Source organism: Mustela nivalis (genome assembly GCF_964662115.1).
Source record: "Mustela nivalis genome assembly, chromosome: 14".
NCBI classification, from domain to species: domain Eukaryota; kingdom Metazoa; phylum Chordata; class Mammalia; order Carnivora; family Mustelidae; genus Mustela; species Mustela nivalis.
The window spans coordinates 12,324,090-12,336,589 of record NC_139033.1 but is presented as its reverse complement, the minus strand read 5'-3'; the positions used below and the strand labels follow the sequence as shown (position 1 = coordinate 12,336,589).

The window sequence follows — 12,500 nt, the reverse complement described above, 5'->3', positions numbered from 1 at the left end:
CTGTATGTCACTGTGACCACTTCATTTAAGAAAACTTCTCTCCCTCCCTCCCTTACTCTTTCCTCTTCCCTTCACTTCCCCTTTCTTCCTTTTTCCTTTCCTCCCTCCCTTCCTGCCACCTTCCCATCCTTAATCGCTCAGTATGGACACCGACCAGTCAGAGTGGGACCTGCTGTACTGCTAGAGGAGGGCTCCAGAGGTGCTTTGTAAGGTGCTGGGACAGCCAGGGGCCCAGGGTTACCCAGGGGTGCTCAGGGTAATAGTCATATACCAGTCAGTACAGAATTATTGCAGTATTTTTAACAATCAGCATGGCCTTCTCGGAGACCACTGGTGTGCCGAGTCAATAGGACCCAGGACTTTTCATCTGCTCAATGATCAGGGCCACCCCATCTCCCCCCATCCCCCGCAGCTCACCGGGGGGGCTCTCCCACTTCCTCGACGGGACACCAGGCGGAGACTTCACAGGTCTTCAGCCTTTCTTTATATACTACACACCTTCCGGTCTGGATCCCTGGTGCGGAGGTGGGGAGGGCCAAGGGACCAGAGAAGCACAGGTATGAAAACCGTGGGTGCGTCATGAACTAAACTCAAGCAAGAGACTCTTTATTTATCCTTTTCAACCCAAGCAGTTTCAGCTTCCACGAAACCCCATTTGAACCATCAACTTACATAAGGCAACCCAAGCAAAGCGCACATCGGACAATAAGCTTTTTTAAAAAAAAGATTCAGAGAGAAGGCAGAGAGATTGTGGATTCTGTTGGCTTTTTTGGTTTCTTTGCAAGAAAAAATGCTGAGAGAAGAGCTGAGCAGGGTGTGTTCTCTTGCCTGGCATACGTGGACTAGAACTTGGCATCTAAGAGGGCACCAGAGTCCCTTAGGGGTGTACAGCATGAGTCGGGGGTGTGCAAAGCCACAGAATGAACATGGCATATCTTCTGGAGCGTTCGTGTCACTAGCAGATTCTCGAGCAGCAAATTAAATAGTAAGTTGTGTTTGAATGGTCTCTGTACCAGCTCAAACACACACTTCTTATGGAACAAAATGTAACATCCATAGGCCTTTTTTGTGTATGTGTGTGTGTTGTAACCACTGATGGCTTTATCTTTTTGGTGGTCTTTTTTTTTTTTTTTTTTTTTTGTCATGTGACTCTTTAAGTTAAAACGAGGGATACAGAAATACTATAGGTTAGTGGTGGTACCAGCCCTAGGCACCCTGGGCCTGTAATTCATACTCCTCAGCCTTTGGTGAAATTTGAGGGGGAAAGCTCAGCATACACAGATGGCACTGGGGGCCATTGGATTTTTTTGTCAATGAGAACCCCGAAGATGCTAATTCTGAAGGATTTCAGGAGCTGCAGGAGCAGGAGCTGATCTAATTCACTAGGGAATTAGATCACATTGCTAGACAGTAGCCAGACTTCTGGGGACAGAGCAGAGGCATGGGACAGACATAGGCTCTCCCATGGCCTAGTGAGGGGGGAAAAAGGCAGCTGAGAGCCAGAAGCTAAAGATTTGAACTTTAGGGCTTTGTGAATGTCATCAGGGTACCAGACCACCTCCCCCCCCGGGATCCCAGAAAAGAAACAGAACATACCTTTGCTCTGTGGGTCCATCCGTCCCTCTTTACAGTTCTTGTCAGAGGAACAGATCGTCCTCCTGGTGGGAAACTGCAGGGAGAAGGACAGGATAGTGGGGAGTAAGCAGCATGTATCTCTCAATACACAGAAAAGCAGATGCCCCTGTACGCACCAAAACTTGTACACAAATGTTCACAGCAGCCGAAAAGTAGAAACAACCCAAATAGTCATCAGGACAAACAAATAGTAGTGCATTCATAAAATGAATATAACATGGCCATAAGACGGAAGGAGGCACGGAGACCTGCTACAACACGACGATGCTTCAAAATGCGATGCCGAGTGGAAAGAAGCCCCAAAAGGCCACATATCGTATGATCTCAATGATACGAAATACCCAGAATAGACAAATCCACAGAGACAGAAAGTAGATCAGTGCTTGCCAGAGGCTGAGGGAGGCGGGGGATGGGAGTGACTGCTCATGAGTACAGGACTGCTTTTTGGCGTGATGAAAATGTCCTAGAATTAGGTCGTGGTGTAGTGGTACAACATTGTGAAAATACGAAAAACCCCTCATTGCTTCACTTCAGAATGGAGGACTTTATGGCATCTGAGTTACATGTCAATAAGAAATAAAAATGAAAATCTAAAAAGCAGATGCCAAAGCAGCCAGGTACCACTTTCAGGGAAAGCCTCCCGGGCTGGAGGGCAGGAGGCCTGGTCCAAGCAGCGCCTGACTGCAGAACTGGGCAAAGCCACCAGCGCTTCCTCCTGGCCTCAGAAAATGAGGTCAGCTAGGTCTCAGGCCTGAGGACAGAAGGAAGAAAAGAGAAATTCGATGACTCGTTTATGCACATTTGAGTTTCTGTGTTCTAGGGAGCAGGTTTAATGGCCAGCCTTAGGGGAACCGCAGTGTGAAAATGGCCTCTGCCCATCAACTTCCTCTGACCTGTGCCCCCTCCAGAAGCTCTTCTTACCCGCCCCGACCACACCAGGTCCCCTCCTTACGTCAGGGCATTTCCCCTGCTGTTGGCCTTCTGTCTTGAGAAAGTTTGTCATCACGAAGAAGGAGTTTCCCTGCAGAGAAAGAGGAGAGACAAAGGTCAGGCCTTGGAGAGCAGAGTTACTTCGTCAGAAATCCAGGCTGCTCAGTGCCTGGGGCGGCGAGTCTTCCACCTTTCTGAACCACACTTGAGAAATCAGGTCTGGGAGCAACTTGGACTGCACTGAGGGCTTAATATCAAAGCTGGATGAACCGCCCTGCTGAGCTGAAGGAGAGCAAAGGGACATTCGGAACTGATTGAGCGTTCATTTTCCATCCCAGCCTCAAAAGCAGCCTTGTCATTTTTTGCACACAATAAAATCCCATTAAATCGAAACTTAAGAGACCTGCTGGGGGAGGGTAGTGGGGTGTTGGCTTCATCAGAACACTGTTCAGATTATCCAGGATTCTTTTTTTCAGGATTTTAATTAAAGGGCAAAAGGCAGCCCATAACCCAGGAAATAGCTGGAGATCTTACTGAACCCTCTGGTAGAAACAAATAGTGGCCTGTGTTTTACGGTTTTGCAAAGCACCCTAGCGCCCAGATGCTGCGGAAGGGCCCCGCTGTCCCTCCCAGCCTCCCAGTCTGTTCTTTGGTGTTCTCGTTCCTACTTTGATTCTCCTTTTTGACTGTTCTACTTTTATTTTCTCTTCTTGCAAATTTAAGCAGCCAGATAACCTCTCCCCGTGACCCACACCCTTCCTTTCTTTGTCATCCATTTCCTTTCCCTTGTGCAAGAACGTATCTGAGTGAGTGGTTTTTATTTTTCTGGAGATATTTTTGTTGATAAAACCACATGAACAATTTAGAAGGGTCCGTCCTGTCCGGGCAGGAAGTTCTTTGTCCTCCTGAATCTAGGCAGACCTTGCTGGCTTGATGGCTCTGCTTCTAAAGAGCTGTGTATAAATCAAGTTGTGAGTGAATCAAATCGTGCTTTAAATGCACCAGATCACACTGCTATTTTGAGAAACCCCGTAGGACTCGGTAAAGCATAGAATCATCTTTGAGCTGCTGGATCTGACCCAATTTTGCAATTTTTAGGTTTTCTCAGTTGGGATTTTCACAGAGCTTTTAAAATAGGGCCAGTGTTTTTTTGGCCTGAGGCTCCCGGTCCCAGGGGAGGGAGGCAGGGCCCTGGTGACCAGGGAGGAGTCTTTGAGAATTGGTGACAAGAGCTCACCTGCAGGGGGAAGGTGTAATCTGCGGTGTCAAAGACCTCAGACACCATCTTCTTCATTCCATTCTCCAGTATCTCTGCCTTCACCTCTGCTATCCCTTTCACCTTGGTGTGCACGGAGCTGATGACAGACTCTTTCTTTTGGTACCGCTTGTCACTGATCAAAGCAAAGCTAAACGGCAGACACAGAAAAGCATCAGTGGTTTTCTCAAGGGAGGCACAGGGTAGTGGTGTTGGATGCAGGTTCTGAAGGCTGCCTCCATTCACATCCTAGCTTCGCTGGGTGACTTTGGGCAGGCTACCTGCCTGCGTTCTCCGTGACTCACTTTCCTTAGCTGTAAAGTGGCAAGAATCATCGTACCTACCTCAGGGCTGGTTGTGAGGATGAAATGAGGGATGTATACAAACTCATCAACATCGTATCTGGCACCTGTGAGCACTCACCGCATGGAAACGATTGCCCCCAATGTCAGTCTCCAGTATTGCCCAATACAAGCCCTCATTTACAGGGCAGTCTCTCCCCTGCCGGAGTCCAGCCCCAGATTGGTCCACCGGCTTTGTCCTGGGGCTGAGGAACACACCAATATCTAAGGATGTGTCCAGCAGGTCAGCCCCACATTTTCCAGAAACATCCACCTGGTTTATAATTAATATTGATCATAGCAGCTGCCCTTTATTGAGCAATTAGTACATGCCAAGTGCTCTCCATGCATCGTCTGTTTAATCATAACAGCAGTAGGAGATAGTTACTGTAATCATCCCTTTTGTAGATGAGAGAATGGGCTCAGAGAGATACAGAAAATTGTGCATGTTAACTCAGCTCGTCATTGGCAGAACTGAGGTCCTCAGCCAGACCTCTTAACCGCATATGGCATTGTGTGATGTAAAGTTTAAAGAAATCCAAAACAACAAATGTGTGTCCACACATGCTCATAGCAGCACCATTCATAATAGCCAAAAGATGGACATAGCCCACATGTTCAGCAGTAAATGAACAGATAAACAGAATGTGGTCTAACTGTACGATGAAATATTATTCAGCTAGACAAAGGAATAGAGTACTGATACATGCTATACTGTGCAGGAACCTCGAAAACATTATGCTAAGTAAAAGAAGACAGATTCAAGAGGCCACATACTGTATGATCCCATTTATGTGAAATAATCCAAAATGGGTAAATCCACAGCAACAGAGAGTTGACTGATGGGTACCAGGGACTGGGGAGCCGGAGTGACTATGAATGTGTGTGGTTTCCTTTTGGAGTGCTGAAAATGTTTTGAAACTAGATAGAGGTGGTGGACCCCAACAAGGTATTATTTAGTGCCACTGACTTGATCACTTTAAAATGGTTATTTCAGGGGTGCCTGGGTGGCTCAGTGTGTTAAAGCCTCTGCCTTCAGCTCAGGTCATGATCCTGGGGGCCTGGGATCAAGCCCCACATCGGGCTCTCTGCTTAGCGGGGAGCCTGCTTCCTCCTCTCTCTCTGCCTGCCTCTCTGCCTACTTGTGATCTGTGTCTGTCAAATAAATAAATAAATCTTAAAAAAAAAAAAAAGGTTATTTCAGGGGCGCCTGGGTGGCTCAGTGGGTTAAAACCTCTGCCTTCGGCTCAGGTCATGATTCCAGGGTCCTGGGATCGAGTCCTGCATCGGGCTCCCTGCTCAGCAGGGAGCCTGCTTCTCCCTCTCCCACAGCCTTGGGGTTGTGAGTTTGAGCCCCATGTTGGGTGTAGAGATTACTCAAAAATAAAATCCTGGGGCACCGGGTGGCTCAGTCGTTAAGAGTCTGCCTTCAGCTCGGGTCATGATCCCAAGGTCCTGGGATCAAGCCCTGCATCGGGCTCCCTGCTCCCTGGGAAGCCTGCTTCTCCCTCTCCCACTCTCCCTGCTTATGTTCCCTCTCTTTTTGGGTCTCTCTCTCCTTCAAATAAATAAATAAATCCTTAAAAAAAAATCCTAAGGAAAATAAAAGAAAAAAAAAAACTCATCAAGAAGGACATTGGAGGGTGCCTGGGTGGCTCAGTGGGTTGGGCCTCTGTCTTCAGCTCAGGTCATGATCTTAGAGTCCTGGGATTGAGCCCTGCATTGGGCTCCCTGCTCAGTGGGGAGTCTGCTTCTCCCTCTGACCCTCTCCTCTCATGCTCTCTCTCTCTTTTTCTGTCAAATATATAAATAAAATATTCTTAAAAATTTAAAAATTAAAAAAAGAAAAAGAAGGACATTAGAACTAGAGATCCAGATTTTAGGTCCCATCAGCATATATGAGAAAGAGCTATGACATACAATTCCGTAGACAAATATACTTGTTCGACAGTGTATTTCAGCCTGGCATCACAGTATGAACACAGTCTGTGCAGTGTCCTGTGTCCGACATGGTGACGTGCTCCCAGAATAACCCTGGGTCAGTTTGGCCCACCATTTGGGAAGCTCAGTTTGAGTCTGTCATCTTCATTTCAGGCACACAACATGTTATAGATCAGCTGTAATGGAATCCAACCCTCTCGTAAGTCAGAAAACTAGTCTTTGTACGGTAATGAACTTGTCATGCAAGAGCCGCATCAAAGGAAAAAAAGAAGAAAAGAGTTGACCATATTCTGCCCTAACGACCGTCCCCAAGACTCAAACAAGCCATGTCACTTCTAGCCATGGGTGTAGTCCCACGGGAACAAGTGGGGGGCTGCCTGGCTCCCAGATCCCTGTGAACTTTCAGCTAGAGGAAGCTACAGTTCTGTGCATGCTGAAGACTGAAAACCCATGGGTCCCTCTGGTGCGTGGGCAGGAAGGAGCTTGGGGCTTACGGACGCCTCGGAGGATGGGGAGAAAGACATGGTGCGGTGGAAAGCTGACGAACCTGGGCAGGTCAAAGAGGACTAATGGGAAGGGAAGTGGGCACTCAGGGCAGGTGTGGCTTCAGGAGGGGAGCTGCAGAGGGATGGGGAGGAGGGAAGGACAGAGAATGAGCTCAGCTATGGAACTCTGAGGCTCACACACAGCTCCAGCTCAACAGGTGTAGATGAAGGTGTCCACCGTGAAGAGGACTTGCACACCCTGGATATGAAGGGCTTTCTCTTATTGGCACCTTAGGGGGCCCCATGCCAGCGTGGTGAGAGAGTCCTCAAAGGGCCTCAAAGAGCCGGGAAGCACAGCTCAGCAAAGCCTGACTCTCCCTCACAGCTCCTGGGCTCACTGAGTAAAGGTAAAGCAAAAGGATGGGATCTGAAAGTGAACCGCCCCAGATCTGGGTAACTGACACTTAGCTCAAGGCCAACGTTTTCTTGGCCCCTAAAAGGACTGCGGGCCCTGAGCACTGTGTCCCCTGGGGCTCATGGAGAAGTTGGGCCCACAGCCACTGCTTTTTGTGTTTAAAACCCCAAGAGAAGAATCCAGTTATTTTCATCCCTGCCCTACTCGGCAGTGGGATGAGGTCTGCAAGGGGTCAAGGACAGCAACAGATGAGAAGAAAGTGGAGGAGAGCCTGCACCCCCAAGGCAAATTAAGTACCAACTGTATTAGTTTTCCATTGCTCCTGTAACAAATTCCCACAAACGTAGTGTCTTGATAGAAATTTATTCTCTTAGTTCTGGGGGTCAGATAACCTAAAAATGGTCTTAAGGGGCTGAAATCAAGGTGACTTCTGGGGGCTGGTTCCTTCTGGAAGCTCCATGAGACAATCTGTTCCTCATCTTTTCCAGCTTCTAGAAGCTGCCTTGGCATTCCTGGGCTCCTAGCCCCATCACTCCAACATCAACTCCCATTGTCATATCTCCTTTTTCTAGCTTGGGCCCTCTTGCTTCTCTGTTTTGAGTACTTTTGTCATTATGTTGGGGACGCTCAGATAATCAAGGATAATCTCCCCATCTCAAGACCTTGAACTCAATTACATCAGTTACTTAATTACAAAAGTTCTTTTGCCCATACAGATTCACAGGTCCTAGGGATTGGGAGTGGAAGGAAATCTTTTGCAGGCCATTATTTAGCCTACCCCAATACAGTTGGCCTGTTGTAGCTTTATAAGAGCCCTCCCACACAACACCTTACGCCATCGTTTCCTGAGCTAGAGTGAAGGAGTTTCAGCTTCTTGTTACCCATGGCTTAGCTACGATGTCATCTTCACTTCTAATTTCTTTTGGCTATTGCATTTCTTTTCCATCAGCCAACACTTCTGGAAAAACCCTTCCTTATAATGTTTCCCAAATACTCTCTCTCATTCAAAGATCATGTACTCCAGAATACAGTACTTTCTACACATTCAACTACATGGAGAACAGCAAGTGAATCTTAATCTATTCGTTAAAGTTTATCAGTTAGAGGAAAAATAATGGATACATGTAAAATCCTAACCTTGAGCCAAAAAACTCAGTTAATGCCAGTACAAACCAGAGCCCAACCAAGTGGCAGAAGTTTATGTTAGAGGCCTGAACATTTTAGATAATCCTGAGCCCATATGAACCAACATTATGTTACATCATCCAGAAGAAGACAAAACGACAAAACAAACAATTAGTATAATCTTAAGCTTCAGTGAAAAAAGCAGAATATTTCACTCTTGGGTGGTGGTAAGCCAAGGGCTTATGGCCACAGTAGGCAGCAAGCTGTAAAAGCCCTGTGTTTGGGTTTTATGAGACATATTTTTCAAGAAAAACCCTGTTAATTGTTGTAAAAGTGTAAATTTCACAGAACTGCACAAAGAATATGAAAAACTTCTGGTATCCTCCCTCCCAGAGTTTACTGCTGTTGAAACAGAATGTCTTCTAAGCATCTCTTTATGCCCACATCTTTGACACCCAAACATGGCCACACTCTACATACATTATGTAACTTGTTATTTTTACTCAATAATATATTATTAAATCTTTCCATAACAGTGGTGATAAATGTATGATAAAGATAGATCCATGATATGGAATCACTTTTAGTCATTACAGAGAATTCTAGTTGTTTAGATTAGAACCTATGAAATTGCTCATTTTTTAGACCAAAGGAGCAGATATTGGCAATTCCATATAGTTCAACATAAGAGGTGAGTTGTGATAATTTGCCCCCAGTCTCTTCCTGGTGGATTTTTAACTGGAAGTTCTGCTCAGTTTTTCCAGTTATAAACATCTTTTTTTGGTAACCCTGATATAGCTCTTACTGTGTGCCAAGCACTCTCTTAAGCATATTTTTAAAAATTATTATTATTATTATTTAAATTTTATTTATTTATTTGGCAGAGAGAGAGAGAGAGATCACAAGTAGGCAGAGAGGCAGGCAGAGAGAGAGAGAGAGGGAAGCAGGCTCCCCGCTGAGCAGAGAGACCGATAAGGACCCTGGGATCATGACCTGAGCTGAAAGCAGAGGCTTAACCCACTGAGCCACCCAGGCACCCCAAGCATATGTTAATAATATGTATTAACTCATTCAATCCTCACCTCCCCCAAAACAACCCTGTAAGGAAGGTCCTGGTATTGTCCCCACCTTATATCTGAGCAGACTGTGGTATAGACAAAGCGAGCCTCAGTTCACATAGTGCTTTGGACTGAATGTTTGTGGCTCCCTAAAGTTCAAATTCTGAAACCTAACCCCTCGTGCAATGGTAGTAGGAGGTGAGGCATTTGAGAAGTAATTAGGTCATGAGGACTGAAGGGATTAATGCCCTTACGAAAAGAGTTTCCAGAAACTCCTTGCCCTTCATGTGAGAACACAGCAAAATGATGGCTGTCTGTGAAGCAGGAAGTACATATTCACCAGACACCTTATGTGCCAGCACCTTGATCTTAGAATTCCCAGCCTCCGGAACTGTGAAAAGCACATTTCTGTCGTTTATAAGCTACTCTGTTGGTGATATTTTGTTATAGCGGCCCCAATAGACTAAGTCACAGAATAGCAAACACTGGACCCACGTCTTACGCTTTTTTTGGATGCCATTATAAATGCAATGATTTTTATTAATTTTCTTTTTTACTTTCCTCGTGCTGGTGTACAGAAACACAGCTGGTTTTTATGTGTGGATCTCATACCTCCAAACTTTACTGAATTGGTTTAATAACTTTAATGGCTTTTTGTGACTTCTTTTGGATTCTCCATATATAGGATCATATTATCTGAGTGGTATTTTACTTCTTCCTTTCCAATTTGGATGGCGTGCATTTCTTTTTCTTGCCTAATTGCTCTGGCTAGAACTTTCAGTACAGTGTTGAATAGCAGCAGTGAAAACAGGCATCCTTGTCTTGTTCCTGATCTTCGGGGAGGGGGTAAGCCTTCAGTCTTTCACCATGGAGGCGAAATCTGTTCTCTTCAGCGCTATGCTTCATTGCCTCTCCACCCTCTTCTCTCACGTCGCCAGGCATGTACTTGCAAAAGAATCTTTTCGCACCAAAGATAAATTTCACACCCTAAGATAAATTTCTGGGTTAAAGGATGCATACATTTTGTATTCAATTCATTTTGCCAAACCACAAAACGTTGAACCATTTCATGCTTCCACCAGCAAAGCAAGAGCGTGCACCACTTCTAAGAGGGCCTTGACAGAACAAGAGTGTGGTTGTGTGGGCTTGGCTGAGAGAGTGAGGGAAATGGATACCATGTTGAGGGCACATGGCCAGAGGGATTGAGGTCATTATTTTAAAGTAAAGGGAAAATACAGTAGCAGGGTACAGCCATGTGAAGACTGTCAACTAGAAAAGGGATCACGGGGCAGAACTCTAAAGGGGAGAATGACAGGGAGACTGATTTGGGCTCAGTGTAGGGAAGAAATGTCTAATGGTTAGTCCCAGAAAAGAATAAGCTTTCTTTGTGGTTGCTAGTTGGTGACAGTGATGATGATGATGATGATGATTTTCATTTATCTCATCATCTCCCTTTCTCTGGTCTCCTTTCCATCTGCATTCTGACATCATTTCCCACCTTAAAAATAAACCCTCTCTCGACCCCACATTCTTCTCCTACCACCACCACTCAGTGCCTCTCTTCTCCTTTGTAGCCAAGTCCCTTGAAAGAGTGAGTCACCACATCCATTTCTGCATCTCCATTCACTCCTCCGCCCACTCCAGTCTGGCTCCTGCTCCACCCCTTCTCTAAAGCCTCTCTTGCCAAGTAAACAGTGACGTCATCCTTGCTATATCTGATAGACATACTACAGATCTGATCTTCCTAAAACTGTCAGCAGCATTTGACCCCGATGACTGTGCCACCCCCTCTTCCCCTTCTTGCCTTAACTTCCTGGAATCCACATTCTCCTATCTTTGGGTCTCCATGGCCACCCCTCTGAGCATCCTTCAGGGACTTCTGTGCTCCCATCACTTAACTGTTAGCATTCAGGGCACCTGGGTGGCTCAGTTGGTTGGGCCACTGCCTTCGGCTCAGGTCATGATCCCGGAGTTCTGGGATGGAGTTCCGCATCAGGCTCCCAGCTCTGCAGGGAGTCTGCTTCTACCTCTGACCTTCTTCCCTCTCATGCTCTCTCCCAGTCTCTCTCAAATCAATAAATGATATCTTTAAATGTTAGCACTCCTCATGGGTTTGTTCTAAGCCCTCCTGGGCTCCTCATTTACATCTACGCTTGCTGGCCAGTTGTAGCAACTCTCATGGTTCTAGTTACCATTTATATGCTGGTGATATAAAAATCTCTCTCTCTAGTTCCAGATTCACATATCTATCTCTCTACTAAGCATCCAAATTTATATGTCCCATATACATGACAATGTATATTGACAATGTATGGCTTCAGTTCTGAACTCATCTTCCACCCCAGATGGGCTCCTCCCCCCACATTTCCTATCCCACTAAGTTCTCCCACCACACATCAGTTGCCCACTCCAGAAACATTCCTTAGCATCCTTTCCCTCATTACCCCTCAACCATTCAACTGTCAAATCCTGTTTTATCTTCCTAACGCTATTCATCTATTTCTCTCCTCTGCCATCGTCACCTCCTCAGTCTGGGTCACCATCACCTCTCACCTGGACCACCGGGTAGCCTGAATGGTCTCCATGCCTCCATTTGTGCTCCTGTCTCCTCCGTATTCTAGGTGATTTACTAGTAAAAGCTTGGGCTCTGGAGTGAGAAGCTTGGGTTCAATCTTGGCTCTACCACTTCCTAGCTATGTGGCCGTGTGTAAGTTACTTAAGCTTCCTGGGTCATTGTTTACTCTTTTGTAATAAGGATATATTAGTATTATATTGGGCAGGGTATCTGGTTCTAAACAGAATCCACTCTGCTGAGTTTGAGAAGAAATACTGTCTAGAAAAGTCACATCTGCATGGTTGAAATTTTTCATAATGAAATGTTGGTGGCAGGGTGGGGAGGACTCTCCGAGCTTTCTCAGTGTCCTCAGGATGAAGTTCAAGGCTGTTCATAATACGATCCTTGCTGGCTTCTCCAGTCCCACCTTCGCCTCCCCTTCTTGGCACCTTGCACGTCAGCCAGCTGACGCGTGCTGCTCTGTGAATAGTCTACCGGATCGGGTCCTTTCTCTTTTCAGCTCTGTGCTAAAAACCCAGGAGGGTTGGGAGGTTCCTGCCCTGGGTGGGAGGCTGGGCTGGTGTGGTGGTGCCCAGAAGCTCGTGGGCATGTGAGAGCTGGTCCACAGAGAAGCCTCGGTTTCCAGGGTGAAATGAGAAAACCAGGATAACAAGGCAAGCTCTCCATGAAGCTAAATTTATTCATTTGAAAGGACCGTTTTTGTAGACTGGGTGCTTCCAGCTTTCTTAATGTTTTGTGTG

General features: G+C 46.1%; 2 protein-coding genes across 6 annotated transcripts in view; one reads left to right on the top strand and one right to left on the bottom strand.

Moving 5' to 3' along the window:
* IFT81 (intraflagellar transport 81) overlaps window positions 1-12,500 on the top strand; it is a 192,450-nt gene that overhangs the window by 54,082 nt on the left and 125,868 nt on the right. The window lies entirely within an intron of this gene.
* Window positions 1-12,500, bottom strand: part of P2RX7 (purinergic receptor P2X 7) — a 48,272-nt gene that overhangs the window by 26,775 nt on the left and 8,997 nt on the right. The window contains exons 2-5 of the mRNA XM_082698433.1: window positions 3,803-3,971; window positions 2,588-2,656; window positions 1,597-1,669; window positions 418-514 (exon numbers count right to left, since the gene is read on the bottom strand). Coding sequence (XP_082554559.1) covers window positions 418-514; window positions 1,597-1,669; window positions 2,588-2,656; window positions 3,803-3,971 — 408 coding nt within the window. The remainder of the gene's footprint in view (window positions 1-417; window positions 515-1,596; window positions 1,670-2,587; window positions 2,657-3,802; window positions 3,972-12,500) is intronic.